The sequence below is a fragment of the Primulina eburnea genome, chromosome 15 (assembly GCF_022965805.1).
Source record: "Primulina eburnea isolate SZY01 chromosome 15, ASM2296580v1, whole genome shotgun sequence".
NCBI classification, from domain to species: Eukaryota; Viridiplantae; Streptophyta; class Magnoliopsida; order Lamiales; family Gesneriaceae; genus Primulina; species Primulina eburnea.
In genome coordinates, this window is record NC_133115.1 from 36,361,362 (window position 1) to 36,382,378 (window position 21,017).

Sequence of the window (21,017 nt, forward strand, 5' to 3'; positions counted from 1 at the left end):
AATCGTTAGTTAAACGTTCATTTACTCCATCAACTCAGACATTCTCTCAAGAGTATCGTGTCACACGATTTCTTACATACAAGTTAGATGGTGTATGGACTAATACATAGAAAATAAAAAATCTATATCCGGTAGCCACAAGATCTACTCCAACGAGATGGCTCTAGTCTCGTTTCATGGAATCTATGTTTGTTCTAACCACGTGAACGGCTTGACTATTGCACCAAGCTTTATGTCTATATCATTGAAATTGCTTGTCATCGTCTGAGTGTTTTGAACGTCTCTCGTATGTACCCGAACAACGACAACTCAGTGACATAATAATTAATTTCTCGAAGTTTAAAGAATTTGACTTAATTATCGTATTGAGCACTGAAATTTCCGAAACTTTGCAACAATATGTCTTTTACCTAAAGACTTTATGTCGGTTAATGCCTTATCATTATTATTACTATAACATGTGAACATGTAACCGCAAAATGTATCCAGCTTAAAACAATTATTTGCAAATCACGTTAGTTATATAAATCTCTTTGAGCAAGCTCTATGCGACATATTCTCGAGAGAATATTTTTGTTGAAGAAATCAAATTTCTAATCATTGGCCAAAAACTTACATATTTCATCAATTCCAACCTCACTTTAGGGAATGATCAATTAATCATGAAAAATAATATGATTTCCAGTGCTATTTGTTGTGTTATGTTCTGGTTTGTATTAGACATGCATATCTTCTGAATGGCTAATATATATGTACCTTCGTTATTTGTTATGATCAATCGTCCCTATTTGTTGAGTATTCACAAAATATTCACCACTTACTCTCCTTCTTCAGATAAGAATGAAGCGCTGCTAGACGATGAAGAACAAGTTATATTTTGAGACTTGTGGAGATGAGAAATTGGAACTTACTTGATTATTCTATTTATGGCTATTTCATTTTTATTAAGTTGTAAAACGTTTCCGCAATGTTATTTTCAGTTTTGAGATTTTTCGTGGTGAAGACAAGTTATTTATGATATTGTCTAGTTTAATTTATACTATATTACGAGACTCGTCGTTTTTTGAATTTGTATTGTCAATCAATTTCGTTGTCGATACGTTTCGGGCCCAGCACATACCAATATATACACTCGGTTATTGATTTAATTTGCATAATTTTGACTCGAATTACATTCGTAATCTCTTTCTTTGGTTGAATTTAATTAAATGTTGGAGAATCCAATGAATTAATTGATTCGATTTTGGTCGAATTTTTTCCAATATTAATTCCATGTCATACCCCAGTCCCTATGTAAAGATCAACTCTAATCCTCCACTTGAACAAACACCATCTGTGCAATTATCTTTCTATTTTCAGGACAAGCAGGGAATCAAATTTTTATTCGTTAAAAGGTAAAACACATTGTCGGATTAGTGATTAGTGGTGATATTACAAGCTGCGTGTTCCTCTCTTTTAACATAGATTCTCAATCCTACAGTACCATATCTCTAAAAAAAAATTCAATTCAAAATTATTGCATATGGCCCCCATTTCTCTTATAAGTATCTATCTATCCCACTCCAATCTTTTAGGACAACTAATCGACCCTCTCTCTCTCTCTCTCTCTCTCTCTCTCTCTCTCTCTCTCTCCGAAACTCCCCTCCCCAGCCCAAAAAGCCATTCTTTGTACTATTCCCCCCATCTCGATCTTCTTCCAAATTACCCAAGTTTCTTTGTTGTTAAATATCTCGGCAGAGCGAGAGTGATCGGTGGCGGAGATAGATATATAGTCGGCAGCACGTACGCGTCAAGTTTATGTTAGTTATAAGTATTACATTTAAAGTACTTGCAAAATGGGCATTAGCATGTAACTACAGTTCTGGTAGACTGAAATTTAGTCGACTGGATGAAGTAGTACTACACTAAATATGGCACCACGTGAACATTTAAACGTTCTTGGTGAACACAGTTATGTACATGTCGTGTGTGTGTGTGTGTGTGTGTGTACATGGTCGCCATGCAAATATTTAATCACATCCTCGTATGGGTTTTGCTGCAAAATGACAGAGACCGTGCATTGGTTCTTTTCTAATTAGTTGCCATTATTGACTTTATGATTGATATTTGCATGATCAAAGTGCATTTCTGAAGAAGTGGGGAAACCAATCGACATGGTGTTGTCTTTGAACCGATCGAAATATCTCAACAAAGTAAGTACGTCTATCGTTTGCTTTTTCTTTTTAGAAGTTTCCCAAGAACCTTTTTTTAGAATAAAAAACTTAGATCAAAAGATAAGCGAAGAAAGTTTGTATTAATTTCTGAGTTAATTTGGCGCGTATTAAAGGGGAAATGGGTCCTGCTATAAAGGTGAACATTGTCAATTTATTTAGCATCAGTTTGATGTTTGTCACATATATATGAATTAGTTATATATCCATGCGATGCCACCCACCCACCCACGCTTGTTAAATGACAGATTTGACCCTGTCTTCAAATTCATCAAAGGCGTGCAAATGGAGAGACACAATGCAACTTAACGTTTTCATCGAGGACAAAACAAGAAACATAGTCAAAATATGATTTTTATTGTCTTTCCCTTGTCTTGTAGAACCATCCACCACATGACCTCAACTTTCTATGGAACAATGCTCTCGCCCGAGGCTCGCTTTGTTTCTACTCCAATTCTATACCCGATCGTAATACTCGAACCTTGCACTCAAAACTAATTGAACCGAGTAGCGCCTATACGTACAAATCCTTATTTTCTAGTTCTCTGATGTTTCTCTAAATCCTGCTCATCAGGTTATCTATTACAGCACACACACACACAGATATATATTATATATATGTTGCTGATCATTATTGGGTGTTTCAGCTTGTGAGAATGGAAGAATCTCCTGATCCACCTTTTGAGCAAACTTACAGGAATCTCTTCAATAGCATCTTGAATGAGAAAAATATTCCTACCGATCCTCCAGTCATGGAAGAATGCCAGCTGCCGTTAATCGACCTCAACCGCTTAAACCTTGGAGATTTTGAGAAGCAGGCATGCAAGAAGGACATATCTCGAGCGTCGAAAGAGTGGGGTTTCTTTCAAGTAATAAACCACGGAATTTCTGCAGAGATACTCGAAAGAATGAGACATGAACAAATCAAGCTTTTCAAGAAGCCATTCCATGAGAAAACAAACAGCCAAGATTTGAATTTCTCGACCGGAAGTTATCGATGGGGGACGCCTTCCGCTACCTGCTTGAAGCAGCTATCTTGGTCCGAGGCTTTTCATGTGTTATTGAGTGATATATTGGGCTCAGGTGGCTACAACAATCTCAGGTAAAATATACTGAACCAGTCCCCTCTCATTTACAATATGATATTTCGTTGAAAAAGTCTAATATACTCCATACGTACATGTCGTTTTGGGCACGCCATTTAATTTATATTTATGTATATATATATATATATAATTTATCTTATTTTTTAATCAAAATTTTTGGCGTATATTCCAAATGAAAAAAAAACTACGACTCCCTGATCCGGCTATCTACCAATTTTATATCTTCATTCTTTTCTTTCCATCTAGATGCAAATCCTTGTGGCCTCACAAATTAAATTTACAAGTGAGATATATGTGTATGATTCTTTCGACGTGGCAATACAATACAGTACTCATTCATGTGTGGACAGTTGTTTATGTACATTGTATTTCGAAATTGTCTCAAAGAATGAGACATGGCGGAAAGGGCATTGTCTTCTCCATGTGCCTAATCCTCAGACACAGACCGAAGCAGTACTAAATACTGCTGCCACTGCGTACCTTCCCCTGCATGCATGTTACCCACCCCCATTCAATTAGTTAAGCCACCATTAAGCAAATCAAGTTTCATTATTAACTAATTGAACTGTATATACTTATTTTACTTTCTGGGATGAAATCTTTAGCTCAACAATGGAGCAATTCGCGGCAATGGTGTCTGAACTAGCACAAAAGTTGGTAGACTTACTAGCCGAGGAATTGGGCTGCAAATCTGATTATTTCAAAGAAACTTGTCTTCCCAGCACTTGCTACCTTCGATTGAACCGGTACCCGAGGTGCCCGAGTTACTCTGATATGTTCGGAATAATGCCACACACGGACAGCGATTTCCTCACCGTGCTGCACCAAGATCACATCGGAGGTCTTCAGTTAGTAAAAGACGGAAAATGGATCGCTGTTAGACCCAATCCCGAGGCCCTAATTATTAACATCGGTGATTTGTTCCAAGTAAATAGTTGGCAATTATATTTTATCCGCTGTGCCGATTGACGAAAAAGATGGATCTTATAATACTGAGTAATAATTTGCAGGCTTGGAGCAACAATGTATACAAAAGCGTCGAGCACAGAGTGGTGACGAATGCGGAGAAGGAGAGGTTTTCGACTGCCTACTTCTTCTGTCCGTCCTACTACACCATCATAGAAAGTAACATGGAGCCTCGTGTTTACAGAAGTTTTAGTTTCGGGGAATATAGAGAACAGGTGCAAGAAGATGTTAAGCGTTTCGGGTATAAAGTCGGACTTCCTAATTTTCTATTAAACTCAAGTTTAGACGGTAGTTAATTTGTAGGCACATATATATACATCGATCACGAGGTACATTATTTTATAGATATTATATATAAAGAGCATGATACAGGTTTCACCCCCCACAAATACTAGGAGTAAGTAAGCATCATGTTTCTTTTATTTTTTGGGATGTGGAAAATGTGTAATGTAACTTTTATTTAATTTGGTTTGTGACTTTGTTGGTCAAAATCTTTGTTCTTGGCTCGTAGAAATATATTATGAACATTTATAATTATTTTAGTACATTTAATCGAGCCAACACAAATAAATGTTGTTAGATATCAGAAAATATATATGAGTAGGTCTTTTGTGAGACGGTCTAATGAATTTTTATCTGTGAGACGGGTCAAATCTACCGATATTTACAATAAAAAGTAATACTTTTTCATAAATGACCCAAATAAAATATGCGTCTCGCTAAAAAATATTGGGCCATCCATGGAAAGACATAAAGTGTGAATCTACCGGAATTCCATATTTTACCATGGTTTCGTGAGTTGATTTAATAGTATAATCCAATATCTTCGTAACATTCCCTCAATTATTTGGATTCTTATATATCCTGTTAGTTGTTCTATATCGGTTGAGTAAAATCACGGAAAATTATATATACTAAGCTATCAAGGCCATAAAAAACATAAATGTACAATGTTAAACTTCAATGTCAACTCCCTCGGTCTTAACTCTAACGTGTTGGGCTCGAAAATGTGATGCTAACTGGTAAAGTAAACTCGAGGATTCAGATTATGTTTGAAAGAATGAGCTTATATGTTGGACTTGATGCCGATAACTGGTAAGCTGACCAAAGTCGAGAATTCGTATTAAATATATCGATTTCAATTTTGTGATTTTCTTGAACGAATGAATTTTTCAAATGCAATTCATCAATCCAAGCTTAATCTGAGTTGATCCTAAGGCAACTAAAATCATATATTGATGAATTGTTTTTGGAGTCTTGGTAATTTAATTTATTATTAGAGATATCAAATATAAATATATTATTTGAGTTATTGAAATATCTTATTTTAATGTTTTTGGAGTTAGTTGAACCGCTGGTCCAGGGCCCAGGGCAAATTGGACCGTCTCGTCCTATTCAGCAATTATCAGCTGACGTTAGGAATTCTGAATTCTGATAATTCGGCTTTGGGTTATAGATGACAATATTGATGGAACTGAATTCCAAACATCTCCTCCTCGTAAGGAATGCGGGAGTAGTGGAAGGTTTGTCATGGATGTGGCGGCTGGAGGGAACCCGATTTATATGGTATCTGATGGGACTGGACGGACGGCGGAGCACTTAGTTCACTCGGCGTTGGGGCAGTTCGATTATTGCTTGGTGGACCGGGTTTGCCCAGTTAATACCCACTTATTCTCCGGGGTACGTTGGTTATTTCTCGTTCAAGTTCGTTCATTTACTAAATTCACAATAGATATATTTTTTCATCTTTTGCCGGTCGGAGTATTCGTTTGAATTAATCATAGTCATGTGCGATGCATTTTAGAGGCAGGTATTTCAGCAATCTCCGTCTGAACCGACTGTGTTTATTATAATTTACGTACATGTCCCGATTAATGTAGAAAATATTTGTTTCAGATTTTGTGCTGTTTGCCCTCCCTGAGGATATTATATTAATATATGGTTGAACTTATTCTTTGAATTTATATATGTGATTTTTTGAGATTAATGATGTGGAACCCTTGGTTGAAATCATCAAGCAAGCATCCAAGGATGTAGCGATGCTTGTATACACTCTATCTGAAACAACTAGTTAGGCATGTGAACTTTGGGGTGTAACGTGTAACGGAGACAATCTCATCCCATCTTTATGTCTCGCCTTCGGCTCCAGCACGCAAGAACCCACTCAGTGAAGAGATTTTCGAAACGTTACGAACTCTGTGTTCTTAAACAAGAGTGGGTATGATCCTCATTTGGATAAAAAAAAAATCAGTCTTTCACGTGCCAAGATTTCCTAATCTTACATATTCAATATTATATCCCCGCCATTATGCAATGAACATTTTAATTTTTATTTATTATCAGTACATAATAATGGAGCATTAAGACAAAATTATTGGAGGAACTAGTACTTGAGAAAAGGTTGGGGTATTTTACTTGAGAAACTATGACTCCTCTGGTGCAGTAGCTGGGCGGAGAGAAAACATTGATTTTTTTACCTCTGTTTGAAAAAGGGTGTGTTAGTGGCAGACATCAGCGACTCGAACCGTATTTAGTGGCAGACATCAGAATGACAAGTCCCAGCCACACAGAATGACAAGTTTCCTTCAGTTTTTTTTTTAAAAAAAGTCAGTTTCGGAGTTTCCTTTGTTGTGTTGCAGAAGGAGCAAACTTATATGAATTAAAGGGTATAAACTGAAAAGTGGCAAAATGACACCCACTTTCTCTCCCCATTGCACTTTATACAAAGAGTGGCTAGAGAAATATTAAAGTAGTGTTACGTAGAAGATGAGAAACACTTAAAATAAACTCTTGCAAACACTACTAAAAACGGTATCCACCTCATGTTTGTTTTTCTCTGCTTCTTTTTGTATTGCATCTTGTCCCGTCCCTCTTAGCAGATAAAGCCAGCTTTCTGGGACAAAAGAATCCGGAACATAGCTAATTTGAGTATGAAATCCTAAAATACACTCGGTTCAGCTGTGCCTAATTTGGAAATAATTGTTATTAATTAACAACATTGTCATCCCCGTTGATCTTTGTCATGGATAAGGTGAAATAGATCAATATTATAGTCCCGATGCTCGACCTGTAACAGATATAAGATAGCTACATAATGTGCCCAAAAATCTTATGCATACACTCGATCAAAAATAATGTTGATACGTTTACACTTACAGAGTTGCGAAGAGGAAAAGTATCCTCCGGGGATCAATGGTTAAGGAAGGTGGAGAACGTCGGAAACTAAACCTTTTGTTGCCACATTTACTTTCCTCAGGGCCGTTGTTCATGCTGCCATTGATGGTAATCTGATGATGAGGTTGGTGGGTGGTGGCGTGGTCGGTGGCCCCCAACGCCACTACCACAGTTGGCTTTTCAGGCTTGCTGCTTCCGTGTAAAGTTGCTGCATAGAAAAGTTATGCTCTGCTAAATTGTAGAATGTAGTACTAATGTTGGGTTGCTGATTGGTATACTTAAAATTATATGCAGGGACCGAATGGAATGGAAGGGTGCAAAGAATAGGCACGGAGAAAGAATGACAGTGTAGCATCGATGCGTTCGATTTCAGAATAAAAACTTACTCAAAAGGTGTCTCGTTCTTTCAAAAGTGTAGCTTGAACTTGAAACTCGTGATCTAACGTCGTGTTATTAAATTGTATACTAGTTTAAGAAAATTCAATTATGTAGAATTAACCATTGGATCGATTACGTCCAATGATTCTGACTACACTAGGAGTTTCACTCCCCAAGTTGTATTGAATTTTTGGCTTTTGAAATGGACTATCTAAGCCCTGCATAAGTTAGGTTCATACTACTTCTTCTCAATATAACATGTACAACCAAATAATTTATTATAAGGTATTCAAATAATTAATTATAAGTAACCCGAATATTTATATTAGCTAGCACTAGCACGATGGGAGTATTATTAAATATATATGACTTCAATCCATATAAAAATCGCACCAACTTTCTTTTAAATCAATGCATATTAGTTGATATATGAAATCTTCGCATGTGAAAAAAGGTTGACCAGAAGACAAGTTTTGAAATGGCGTCTAGCTGTGACCAAACGTGAGTTAAGAATAATGGCATTTGGCCTCTAGCAATTCATTATACCCTCTCGAAACAAAAGGCGTGCATGCGTACAAAATGAACTCAAAGACAACCGGAGCAAATGCAGAAAAAATGCTGCCCCTTTTCGAGTCTTTTTCTCTATTAAATTCATTTGCTATTTACTTAAAAGAATTATCTTATGGTGGTACGTACGTTTATTACCAATTTTCGGTTACCACCTTCGCCTTGTTGTTGACCAAACTTGAAGCGTAATTTAAAAAAAATATAGGAAAACCCATATCATTCTTCCGTATTTTGGTCGAAAATTACGCGAGAGAGAGAAAAAAATTTCAAACTTGAAAGGTAAAAAAAATGATAGATTTTCTTTTCTTAAAAAAAGAAGTTTGCGGGGATAACTAATCATACCTCTAGGTGAAGTTGACAGCATGCAAGCGTCACTCTCGTTAGGTCCAAGAATCGAACTAATTTTCTTCTCTCCACATTTTCCGGATCCTTTTCTTGAAAGGTTTCTCTGCAACTTTAATTGCATCCACCAAGGATATATATAAATGACACAAATTATATAATTATGGCATGTATATATATAAAAGCTAGAAGATCATCCTTTCTTTTAAAACAAGAAGATAAAGTAAAGTAATTAATTAAACTTTTTACCCTATTAATCCATATTATTAATTAAGAGCTTTTGAAAAGCTGGAACAATTATTGATAATTATTTAATCCAGATGTAGAACGCTTTCTTGAGATCGGAGCAGATAATAATAATAAATATAAAACTGAAGAACTTACTGTAATTCTTGAATATCCACTGATGTCTTTCTCGACGGGAAGGGAGAACCTGTCCATCTCCACCACAAAGCTATCGGACTTGATATTGCTGGAGTTACCAGAGACACAAGATTTTCGACCTCCATCAATTCCTAATTCCAATTCTCCATGCCTAACTGAGCTCTGGTTTTCTGAGCCCATCTCCACCTGAAAAAAAATAACGTACGAGGAGCGATGAATTTTATGCAGCTTTTACGTATATTTAATTTAATCTGTACTGAAAAGAAAAACTAAACAAAAATGACATTTACGGTAAGAACAATGAAAACAGTAATGTATGTAATCAATACTTAAACCAAACAGGAATAAATAAATAAATAAATAAAGCTAACCAGCATCAGGTTTTCTTGGTTTCTTCAAGATTAAGAAAATTAAATCAGCAAATTAAATAATTCGACTGATCTAATTATAACATTGAACCTCAGAAACAAACGCCAAATTAATCTTGCCGGGTCAACTTTGGTTTGCCCAAATATGTGAAAGGAAATCACGAGTTTAGTTTATCGTATGTAGTAAGTCTCTCGTGAATGATAATTAAGGTAGACAGAAGCTTACAAATTTATTTGCACAAGAAAACCAACTGCTACCAAATTTAATTACAAAGAAATATCTAATCTAAATCGACAAAAAACCCAGTAAGAATCACTTCATCTTCTCAGACATTTACAACAAGAAAAACTCAAATCCTGTAAATTAATAACCGGCCAGAGAAGAGAGAGTTGGCAGAGAGTGAATTTCAAGGATGATTGGGAATGATATATATATATATATATATATATATATATATATATATATATCTCATAGATAATCATTATTATATATTTATATATCCATCAATATCATTATTATAAAGCTTAATGATTAACAAAACTCGGCTACTAATTATTGGGACATCTTGAATTTTCTTTATCGAATGACATGTCGTGATATATATTGAGTGTAGCTAAGGATATATCTAGCGTGTTGAATTGAAAATGTTACCTATTCCAGTTCATGTTGCCATTTCTAACCTATATTATATATTCATTACATTTTCATATTAATATAATTTTATATGAAGTAAATGTTTTATGTGGAGAACATTTATACAAATTAAATTAATTTTCCATGCAAAATTTTATATATTTGAGTTTTTATTTTTCTTTTGTTTTATTATAACAAATGTTTTTGCTTGTACGTATTTTGGATACTTTAGCAAGACCGTGATATATCCAACCGTCTCAAGTCAATTTTCTAGCTCTAAAAAACAAATTAAGAACTAGAAATCAAAGGAAGAATATATTTACTATTTAAGATTTCTCTGACCAAAACTTATTGATATGTAATATTAATTCTAATTTTTTCTTCGTCTGACAATAACATATTTTTTCCACAAGTTTAAGGTGATATTTAGCAAAAAAAAAAAAAAAAAAAAAAAAAAGTAACATCACTCGTCAAATAATTATTACTTATGACAATAATAACTATGTATGCTTTCTTGAAATTAAACACCTTTCTAATCAACCAACAAGTAAAAATACAGAATTTATATAAAAAACTCACGAAAAATAGATTAGGATTATGTATATTTTTTTAAAAAAAAATCATATTATTTTTAAATTATTATTATTAGTTTTTGATGTGGGGGCACCGGACAGCCACGATCCACCCCTGAACTGTAGTTGGCCGTAGCCCGTAGGGCAAACGAAAAAAACAAGCAAAAACAGTTCTAGAAAGGAAGGAACGACCAAATTATAAATTTCTTCTTTATAATAGTTTTTTTCTGGCAGAAAAACAACCTAGGAAAAATGGAATGATATGTGGTGTTGAGTTGTAATAATCGATCGAAGAATTTGTATATAAGAAAACTTGGCAATGGGGAAAGATATGAAGGAGTTAATTTCCTTGGCATATGCCACGTTTTTTATTTCTTTAGGGAAATAATAATGTTAAGAGTAAATTTGGTTTAAATTTCTATACGCAAACTTAAGTTTGTATTTAGTTTCTTTCAGAAAAATTATATATTTATACTCTCTAATTTATAAAAAAATATTTTTGAACGATCTGAATCCACATATTTTTTCTCGGTCGAAAATCGATACAAAACAGTAAAAATGTGATACTAATATCTGATATTTGAATATCAGTTTTTTTAGATCTGATACTAATATATGATTTTTGAGTATTCAAACATACATATCAAATACAGATATTAATGACATATTTGACTTTTCGAATGAAAATAAGTATAAAATATTGAAAATAAGATACTAATATATGTTATTTGATTGTTAAACTATTTCAGATCTGATACTAATATATGATTTTTGAATACTCAAAAATATGTAACAAATGTTGATATTAATAAAGTTGTTCTAATATTATACTCAAATTCTTATATTTTGTATTAAATCTAAAACAATTGATACTAAAATATTATATATTTGTACTATACTTTCAATGTTATATCCATTTTAATCATTGAAAAAATATGTGGGGTTCAACATTTCTTTGTGGATCAAGAATTACAAACACATATTTTTTCTGAACTAATTGCAAAATTAAGTTTGATTTTGGGGATTTAAATAAAGCAAATCCATCCATAATGTGAAAAAATACAAAATTTGAGCATGTCTCGGATATGGACTACGGGTCCGGATCACTTCTCTTCACGCCTACGGTAGCCCGGGTATCTTGCTGAATCGCCACAGAATAATTATATTTACTATATATGTAGTTTCTTTATTTATTTTTGCTTTATTCTTATAATTTAACTTATTCTACTGTTAAATGATTTCGCTTTCAAGTCACAGAAATTTATAAATACAATAAAACTTACCTCAGATTTTTATTTGTTTCTACTCATTTTTTCAATATTTAATCAAAATTATAAAAATACTTCATATTCATTTATTTAATAAAAAATCATAAACACCAATTTTAATAGGTATTTATTTATCCATAATTATCATATCTTAATAAAATATACATTTATCTTTATCAATACTTTTAAATTTAAAAATTATCATATAATCTCTAACATAAAAAAAATTTAAAAGTTTTTATTTGGATATGTAAGTTTAACAAAAACAATATTTAATTTCAAATTTTTTTAGGCAAAAACTTGTGTGAGACGGTCTCACGGGTCATATTGTGAGACAGATCTCTTATTTGGGTCACCCATGAAAAAGTATTACTTTTTATGCTAAGAGTATTACTTTTTATTTTGAATATGAGTAGAGTTGACTCGTCTCACGGATTATGATTCGTGAGACGGTCTCACATGAGACTCACTCATTTTTTTAATACACAAGCAATCATCGAGTGCCAGTGGATGATAGTAATACATAAGAACTAGATGCATATAATAAATATTTTGTGCCATGTAAATTTTGATAAACAAGAACTACTCGATAAGATTCCAAAAATATTTCATCTTCTTTTAATTTAAAAATATTAAAAAAAACTATTTTTGTAAATTTGTAGTTTATCTGTGTAACTAATATATATAACAAAATATTTACTTATATGTACGTACTTTTGAGCTTTTAAATTATCTTATCAACCTAACATAAAATCATAGTCATAACACATTCATGTGAGTAACGAGATGGGCTATATGAATATTAGTTCTTCAAGCCAAGCGACCTTCTCATATGAAATATCTTAAATCAATATCTAAGATAACCTCGTTAACCACTTTTATTCAAGTTTTGAACGACATATCAATCCTTTTACGCATTTCATTAACCTGACAATATAAGATATGTCATATTAGAGCAGTATTTGGTTTTATCTTCACATATACTGAGGTATCTCATCCTGAATATATTCAGTCAGCTCATCCATAACAAAGCAAAGATCAGGTAAGGGCATAAAGCGGATCCTTGATGAAGTGCTACTGCCAATGAGGTGATCTTAACCTATTAGACATGATGAAGCATATCAAAATTGTATATCAAATAGGTAAGTATCACTTCATTGGTGGGCAGTAGAAGTTGACACACATAGGTGAGTGAACATTATAAAAAATATGTGTATATATGTGTCTGTGTTTTTTTTTTTTGCTTCCCCATGGAAATGCTTTTCTAGGAGAACAAATTACCGTAAGAAGAGAAGCTGATCAAAAATCCTCGGCTTTTGCGAAAGGCAAAAAATTGTGTGAGGCGGTCTCACGGATCATATTTGTGAGACGGATCTCTTATTTGGGTTATCCATGAAAAAGTATAATTTTTTATGCTAAGAGTACTACTTTTTATTGTAAATATGGGTATAGTTGACCCGTCTCACAGATTAAGATCCGTGAGACGGTCTCACATGAGACTCACTCTTTGCGAAATCTACATCATAAATATTCAGAATTTTCAGAAGGCATATGTGACTATATGTCTTCCTAACTTCTTTCTGCGTGCCTCTTCAAATTCACACGTATTTCCCTAGCCTTATCTCTCAATCAAATTCCCTCATATTTCGTTCCATCAGAAAATTTATGGACACTATTGTATGTAACAATAATTTAATGTTTCATTTTTGTGAAAAAATGAAGAAGAAATAAATAATATAGACTTGGGTTTCAATTTATAAATCTACGCGACTGGCTGCATCCCGCTCAAAGATACAAGCGTAGACCTATTATTAATGAAGAGCAATTTTTTCCCAGGAGGCGCCGATGCTTTATATTTGACGCTTGCAGATTTAATACTGTAGAATATCACGTGTTCTGCTTTTACTATAAAAAGCAATATATCATCTGTGATTGCACGAATGTAAAGATCCTCCCCCGGATACGGAAAATCTTTCAAGAAAGTTAATGGTATATCAATTTTGTTCCTACCCCATCTCTTCTTCCTGTAGTCTTCCAATATCCAGACATGAAGTCTTTGTTTCACGATGTTAACAAACGATAACGTCGCGCTGTTCCAACACAGAGGCCAGATAGTGTCCCTATCCGAGAACAAGTTGCTTGGGATGCTGACTAGCACAATTTGTTCCTTCTCCATTTCTATGCAAATTAACTTGGAGTCACCGTTTTCGGAACCCTTAATTATGTAGAAGACATCATTGATGAGTATGTAGTCTTTCAGTTTGTCAAAATTTGGGTCATACGATATCTCAGGGATGTCAATGGATCGCCATGAAGTATCGATCCCAATCATTAGGACTTCGCAGCCTAACCGGTCATGGGCGAGTTCATCAAGATACAGATACACCAACTTGTATTCGTGGCTGGTTGATATGAAACACATTGTCATGATCAAGACAAAAATTTTCGTACAAGGCAGAGTAAGAACCTGTTTCGTTGATGGGTTCTTTATTCTGTATGTGTGAGTTGAGTTGCATTTCTCCAACTCTAATCCATGGAGGAAACATAAAATGGTGACTGATTCTGCAGTAGCATCCGTATCTGGATTAGGAGTTTTACCACTGTCACCATTACACGCGATTGCAAGGCTAGCCTGCATCTTCATGTGTTTCTCTACAAATCCTTGATCTTGAATTGTGTCGCGCCACAATCTGCACACCGTTTTGAATCTCAGCAACGATAAAACAGGTAAATAACTCAATATTTCGTAGATTAATTCATATGGTAGGCATAGTTTTTCCATGTCTTCAGCTGAGTTGGCCGTTCTTTGCCTTTTCGATTTCGCTGAGTTCGGCGCCTTTCTTTGCCTCTTCGATTTCATTCCTCTGCAAAAATTATCAAGCATAAAACGAGAGAACCAGCTAAAATAAAGTAGAAGTTGCATTATAACATAACCCAGTCCAAATACACTAGATAATATGAAATAAAAAGCATCTATTCAAAAAAATATAACTTTTTAGCTAGAACGAAAAAATAAACAATTCATGATTTATATATGCTATGACTATCTTTCTTCTTATTTTTTCAATAATTTATGGGCAAAAAATTGTTTGAGACGGTCTCACAGGTCATATTTGATGAGACAGATCTCTTATTTGGGTCATCCTACGAAAAAATATTACTTTTTATTCTAAGAGTATTTGTAACGCCCCAGATTTGACGACTGTCCTCACTGTACCAAGATGAGTCTTTCCAGCGTGCATTATGTCCCCACTCACATGCACCCTGGGAAATTTCCCAGGAAGTCACTCATCCCAAAATTGCTCCAAGTCAAGCACGCTTAACTTTAGAGTTCTTATGTGATGAGCTACTGAAAAAAAGATGCAACTTCGTGATATGAGTAGTACCAATCAAATGTTTTAAGCTCTCGTCAACTGTACAGTCCATTACATTGAACAGTCTTGGAATCTCTCTCATTCTCGTGTGGGTCGGTTCATTCATGTTCTCTTCACCTAGAAGACTGCCAGGAGCCGCTCATTGTCCGTGCAACTGATGGCACCGGCGATCACCCCCGCCTTCTTCGGCCCCGGGCCTCACAGTATTACTTTTATTGTGAATATCGATAGGGTTGACATGTTTCCCAGATAAAGATTCGTGAGACCATATCAGAATAGAACTACTCTAATTCATGATATGATAATATTTTTCCTCGTCTTCACTGTATAATTTAGCAAAGAGTATCATAGAATAAAAAACAAAAGCGTCACTCTCCAGAGTACCCTTATTTTTATCAGAATAAAAATATAATGAAACTCAAACTCAAAAACTCAACTTGGTTGATCAATACTAATGCGGTATAAATATATAATGATACTAGCTCAGAAAAACTTAGTATATTTAAACATATACTTTCTATCAAATTTGATATATATATATACACGCACCAAGTGGTAAAAGATAAACATAATTAAATTAGTTATAACCATCATCAAGAAGATACAAATCAAACACTAATATCGGAATTCCGAACCGTCGTCTCTGGCTCGCGTCTGCATATAGATGTGTTTTATGCATGGTTCGCGGTCGCGGTCGCGGAGATCGGAACGGATGCTACCGTTCCAATTACAATGAAATTTCGCAGAACGGTCGCGGAACGTGTATTTTAAAAAAAAATTATAAATTATAAAAATTAAAATTTTGGAAAATATTTATAATATGAAAATTAAAATAAATATCATTTAAATAGATTTTTGATGTAAATAAGAAATTAAAATATTTTTAAAATTTTATTAACAATTTATTGAATACAATTTATATCGTCATTATATTTAAAATATTTTCAATCATATCAAAAATTAAATATATTATTTTTGTTCTTGTTGCAGCTGTACAAATCCCTTCCGTTCCGTTCCGTGCCGTTCTGCGTGTCCTGTTCCGTTCCGCCGTTAAATCCTCATTTTCGGTGTATGAAACGCCGATACAAGCCATCAACCTACACACCCCGGAACCTCGTCAAGGTTGCTTGCGTTCCGGCCGTTCTGTTCCCGTTTCGTCCCACCATGACTTCAATCATCTTCTTCTCCATCGACAAAAACAAAATTCATGTCCATGTGAAAGTTGAAAATTCGGATTTCACGTTCCGCAAGACCGTTCCGTTCCGCATCGCCGTTAAATCGCCACTAACGACCGTTCCAGCCGCGTCGCGGCCGTTCCGGCGAACCATATGTATACAATTTCAAGAAAATTTAACGACAGTTCAAACCTGTTAAAACTTCGAGATGATGGATGAATACGATCGGAGTTGCTTGAAAGCAGGGTCAATAATCCTCTTCACCGCCACCCGATTTGGACGTCTCCTTATTCTTATATAGAGTGCTGTACTGTACGTTATTTCAGAGGAACATATTATTAGATTAATATAGTATCTGATAAATAAAGAAAAAATCTTACAGATAAAACTTCTCCGAGAAAACGTGAGATTATCAATTACAATAAATATGATCATATATTATAAATTTTTTGGAATTTTTCGTATATAAATAAATCCACAGTCAATTCTTAATTGTTCTCATAAATACATATGTTCTCCCTCGTATACAAATTTCTACCTTTTAAAAGTCGTATCGGTCACGCTGGGAACTTTCTATCGCCCCCCTAATTAATGAGTTTAATTGTAAAAAAACTAGATTTATGTATATACGTAAGTAGATATTTTGAGAGACGATTTTGTTTATCTTTATTCATAGGTGAACCAAATAAAAAATATGTCTCACAAAATTGATATATGACACCGTCGCACAATAGTTTTTGTGTTAAAGTAAAGAATTTTGTTCTATTATTAAAAAATTATTACTCTAAAATATTTTGCATGTAAAAAATGCTAAGTCTATAACTTGAAAACTAAAAGGTACATATATTTATAATATATTTTGTTAAATTAATTTACAAAACATATTCAATTCCTTTTATTTATAACAATGTCTCACAACATATTTAGGAATTTCTGTTCCATGGGTTTTTCATCTCGCCTTCTTCCACTACAAGCTATTAAGGAAATTTGTAAAATAGTCCTTTAATTTTCTTGTTTTGTTTTAGTCCCTTAAATAACAAATTTTTTTGTTTTAGTCAAATAAGTTGGGCAGATGAGATTATATTTTAACATATTTATTTGGATTGAATGTTTATTGGGATTAGGATAATTTTAACTGTTTAAATTGATTTTATAGTTCATAATCATGATCTTTGAGCGCATTTAGATGAATGTGATGAAATCGAGTCACGGATTTCATATCAGCGTCACACCGAAAAGAAGAAAGAAGATAATTCAATTAAATTGGAGGAGAATTAAGGAAACTTTGAAGAAAGATTTTCAGCCGATTTTTTTATATAACTTTAGAGGATTTTCGAAGATTCAAGAATGAATGAAATGCTGAAAATCAAGGAAATAATTGGGAAGAGGATTTTAAATTTTTAACTAACTTGGACGTGATTTTGGTGACTTGAGAGACTAGACTTTTTGCATTATATATATCTCGCTAGATGGCTAAGTTTTTATTCTAATTGTTCACTTTGATATTTTTTCCTTTACATTTAAGGTCTTACGTTACCAAACTTTTAATCGTTGGTTGAAGCAGACAAAACTTTGGAATTATATTGATATGAGGTAGAGTAGGTCTTTTGTGAGACGGAGTCACGAATCTTTATTGAGACATGTCAATCCTACCGATATTCACAATAAAAAGTAATACTTTAGCATCAAAAATAATATTTTTTCATTGATGACTCAAATAAAAAATCAGTCTCACAAAATACGACCCATTAAACGTATCACACAAGTTTTTTCCTTTGAGGCGTGCTTGTATTTTTGTTGATTTATATTTGAGTACTATTTTTTTATTTATTATTGATTATCGTTTAATTGCTAGACTGATGAATAATTTTTATTTCTATATTACATTGTTGAATTAGATATCAAATCCGTAACTATTTGATTATTCTAATTTATGAAGCAATTTAGATTAATATTTTTTTTAATTTATTATATAGAAAATAATTTACTAAATTAAAATGCGGCTGCTCGCTAGCTGGTTTTTAATGCCATTATTAAATTAAATTTTATTGTTTGCAGAAATTGTTTAATTTATAATACGACAATATATTAATTAAATTTCAATAGTGAATATTTAAATACAAGAATAATTTCAATTTTCAATCATTTTGTCTCAAAATATTCATAAATAAGTAACATCTCATACCACCATCCAAGTACTCAATGTCAGTTCATCGTTCCGCTGCAAATGGATTAATTTTTTTTTAAAAAAAAATATGTGTTAATTGGGCTAATATCAGACTCTGATTATAAATTTATATAACTAAAATTACAAAACAAGAATCATTGTATTATTAGATAATACAACGTTTCACAACATATTTCAAATTTTGTTACTAACTTAATTTTTATTATAATTATAAAGCTTGATATAAATATAACATGTGAAGCTGGCACAAGCTCTAGCCGAGTACAGAAGAAAGATTTGATGTATATATTACCAATTATGAGACGTCACGCTTGGGTAGATTGTTGATTTGGTCTGTTTGCTTGGCCTCCGTGTTGATGCAGTTCCCTTTCTTCTCTCATGACAGCTGCAGCAGAAACGTAATAGGCAACCGCAAATAGTCCATGTATGAAACACAGAACCCCTCCGATGGACAATACCCGATGGTGCACTATTCCACAATCTTTTCTTGATTTTGAGTTTGCTGATGTTCCGGAGATGAGGAGTATGAATGCAATGCCTAACATAATCCTGGAACACCGGTACAATTGTTGTTACATGTCACCAATGATGTGAAAATTCAAAGAATAATTAAACCATAAGTACCATGCTAGAACGTGGGAAGCAAAGGCGAGTTGCTTGTTAGGAGAAGCTCCTTCCATTTCTTCTTTGGATCTGATGAGGACGCAACCTGCCAGCAAATTGGTTATAATCTGAGCAAGGGACAAGAGCACAATTGCAGCCAAACCAAGTTTGAAAGCCTGATAACTGGGGTCTCGGCATTCAAATATCCACACTCTCGAATGTTTAACCTGCAGTGCGAGAAACACACGCACAAAAATAAATATTCGATTTCGGAAAAAAGAACATGAAAGTCTCCAAGTCTTTTTTTTCAAAGAAAAAAATCGTGTTCTATCATAATCAGATAAACCTTGCTCTGGGCAATCTCAGCCTGGATTCCAAGAATTCCTGCTGCTATATCCATAACCATGATAAGAATACAAACGAGAAAGTCCATGTTTCTTGCCATGATTTTAACAGATGCAGATGGCTGTTCACTCTACGAATAGAACGGGAGTCTTCCAATCCTTGTTGCTCCTCTTCTTATTCACAGGTACGTTAATTACCAATTACCAAGCAATCAATCCTTCAAGCTGCGCTATCGAGAATCTGAATAAAGTGGATTAAACCCATATGGACGGGCTAGCTTCGGGAAAAAAGGTTCTTTTATCTCCAGATATCTCTTTGCCCTGCATTTTTAGGTGTACACACAACCAGATTCGTTTCATGGGCGACAAGAAAAGGCAGCGTGGTGTTCATTCATATATTCACCTGCATGCCATGTTACTGCATTTTTGAGATCCACCTCGAATTTCAGATAAGGGGAGAACGCATCGCATGTTTAGAATTTAATTTCCAAAGTTGAAAATCAATGAAATTAAAGTATATGAACACATTTTGATGAGAAGGTTTTACGTGATCGGTTGATCACTTTGTTGTGTTGTCGATCTGTGTTGAAGACACTCGAAAGACAACACTCGTCAGAGCCGTAACTGTAATTTACAGGGCCTGAGACTATATGTTAAAAAAAATCTTATTGTGATAAATAACTGTAAAGCTCAGTTTGTAAATTAAAAATAACAAAACAATATATATAAGGAAAATATAATTTACGAGTTATATATTTATCTCTTTGCGATTTTTTTCTTCGTGCGCCACAACATCAACATAGCTCTAACGTAATACAGTGTCATATGAACAATTATATTGGAAAAGGATTGAAATGAGCAAAAATTGTAAGATATGTTGCTAAAATTGAAATTTATTAATATAAACTATCAAAATAATAAAATGATAAATATCAATATTGAAAATATATGATTTTTTCTAAAAAATAACTATAATTTTTTATTCAAGAAAATAGAAAATAAAGATATGTAAAATAGGTAAGAATCACAATTTTTTGTGTTTATTTTTTGAAATGGGTTCAACTACATAAATTTAAGAAAAGATGCCACATAATCGACAAGTAAAATATAACAGTTTAACACATGAATTGACACAAGATAAAATAATAAATATATTAGACAAATATTACTATTTTGTGCATACAAATTTTTAAAAAATTAATTAATGAGCCATGTAGCTTAATTGTTTGGGCTCTACATAATTTTATTCAATCCCAATGAGCACAATCATCATATTAATCATGTTTTCAATAGGTCAATGTCTCAATTTTTTTTTTAAATGCCAATGTACATATTATTTAGGTGTAGGCCTCAACAACATGCAC

The 21,017-nt window shown here is 33.5% G+C and overlaps 4 protein-coding genes across 7 annotated transcripts; 1 reads left to right on the forward strand and 3 right to left on the reverse strand.

Moving 5' to 3' along the window:
• The first annotated feature begins 1,623 nt into the window (after positions 1 to 1,623).
• Positions 1,624 to 4,795, forward strand: LOC140815197 (gibberellin 2-beta-dioxygenase 8). Of its 2 annotated transcripts, none has more exons than XM_073174318.1 (5): positions 1,624 to 1,799; positions 2,121 to 2,192; positions 2,858 to 3,312; positions 3,922 to 4,243; positions 4,327 to 4,795. In XM_073174318.1, exons 2-5 carry the CDS (start codon positions 2,154 to 2,156, stop codon positions 4,576 to 4,578), a joined length of 1,068 nt encoding a protein of 355 aa, XP_073030419.1. In that variant the 5' UTR covers positions 1,624 to 1,799; positions 2,121 to 2,153; the 3' UTR covers positions 4,579 to 4,795. The 2 variants fall into 2 exon arrangements, with proteins under 2 accessions (XP_073030419.1, XP_073030418.1); XM_073174317.1 differs by having other exon boundaries at positions 1,624 to 1,782.
• Positions 4,796 to 6,949: 2,154 nt separating this feature from the next.
• On the reverse strand, positions 6,950 to 9,926 carry LOC140814931 (uncharacterized). Of its 3 annotated transcripts, none has more exons than XM_073174029.1 (5): positions 9,722 to 9,926; positions 9,128 to 9,313; positions 8,744 to 8,855; positions 7,439 to 7,664; positions 6,950 to 7,349 (listed from the first exon to the last, which is right to left on the reverse strand). In XM_073174029.1, the coding sequence occupies exons 2-5, from the start codon at positions 9,305 to 9,307 to the stop codon at positions 7,268 to 7,270; spliced, it is 600 nt and encodes a 199-aa protein (XP_073030130.1). In that variant the 5' UTR covers positions 9,308 to 9,313; positions 9,722 to 9,926; the 3' UTR covers positions 6,950 to 7,267. The 3 variants fall into 3 exon arrangements, with proteins under 3 accessions (XP_073030130.1, XP_073030129.1, XP_073030128.1); XM_073174028.1 differs by having other exon boundaries at positions 9,587 to 9,926; XM_073174027.1 differs by having other exon boundaries at positions 9,499 to 9,926.
• Positions 9,927 to 13,716: 3,790 nt separating this feature from the next.
• LOC140814952 (F-box protein At1g30790-like) lies at positions 13,717 to 16,872 on the reverse strand. Its single transcript, XM_073174049.1, has 2 exons — positions 16,711 to 16,872; positions 13,717 to 14,833 (listed from the first exon to the last, which is right to left on the reverse strand). Exon 2 carries the CDS (start codon positions 14,827 to 14,829, stop codon positions 13,732 to 13,734), a length of 1,098 nt encoding a protein of 365 aa, XP_073030150.1. The 5' UTR covers positions 14,830 to 14,833; positions 16,711 to 16,872; the 3' UTR covers positions 13,717 to 13,731.
• A 2,033-nt stretch (positions 16,873 to 18,905) lies between these two features.
• LOC140814839 (protein DESIGUAL 2-like) lies at positions 18,906 to 19,955 on the reverse strand. The gene is made up of 3 exons (XM_073173931.1): positions 19,656 to 19,955; positions 19,331 to 19,536; positions 18,906 to 19,255 (listed from the first exon to the last, which is right to left on the reverse strand). Exons 1-3 carry the CDS (start codon positions 19,752 to 19,754, stop codon positions 19,012 to 19,014), a joined length of 549 nt encoding a protein of 182 aa, XP_073030032.1. The 5' UTR covers positions 19,755 to 19,955; the 3' UTR covers positions 18,906 to 19,011.
• Positions 19,956 to 21,017: the final 1,062 nt, after the last annotated feature.

Excerpts from the sequence above, each read along its gene's own strand:
- LOC140815197 (XM_073174318.1), top strand. The coding sequence starts at position 2,154 with ATGGTGTTGTCTTTGAACCGATCGAAATATCTCAACAAA. Across the intron at positions 2,193-2,857 it reads GATCGAAATATCTCAACAAA|CTTGTGAGAATGGAAGAATC; the intron begins GTAAGTACGTCT and ends TGGGTGTTTCAG. Across the intron at positions 3,313-3,921 it reads GGTGGCTACAACAATCTCAG|CTCAACAATGGAGCAATTCG; the intron begins GTAAAATATACT and ends TGAAATCTTTAG.
- LOC140814931 (XM_073174027.1), bottom strand. Across the intron at positions 8,856-9,127 it reads GTGGATATTCAAGAATTACA|TTGCAGAGAAACCTTTCAAG; the intron begins GTAAGTTCTTCA and ends ATGCAATTAAAG. Across the intron at positions 7,350-7,438 it reads CTTTTCCTCTTCGCAACTCT|GTCGAGCATCGGGACTATAA; the intron begins GTAAGTGTAAAC and ends TATCTGTTACAG.
- LOC140814952 (XM_073174049.1), bottom strand. The coding sequence starts at position 14,829 with ATGAAATCGAAGAGGCAAAGAAAGGCGCCGAACTCAGCGAAATCGAAA.
- LOC140814839 (XM_073173931.1), bottom strand. The coding sequence starts at position 19,754 with ATGGCAAGAAACATGGACTTTCTCGTTTGTATTCTTATCATGGTTATG. Across the intron at positions 19,537-19,655 it reads CTGAGATTGCCCAGAGCAAG|GTTAAACATTCGAGAGTGTG; the intron begins GTTTATCTGATT and ends CTCGCACTGCAG. Across the intron at positions 19,256-19,330 it reads GCTTCCCACGTTCTAGCATG|GATTATGTTAGGCATTGCAT; the intron begins GTACTTATGGTT and ends CCGGTGTTCCAG.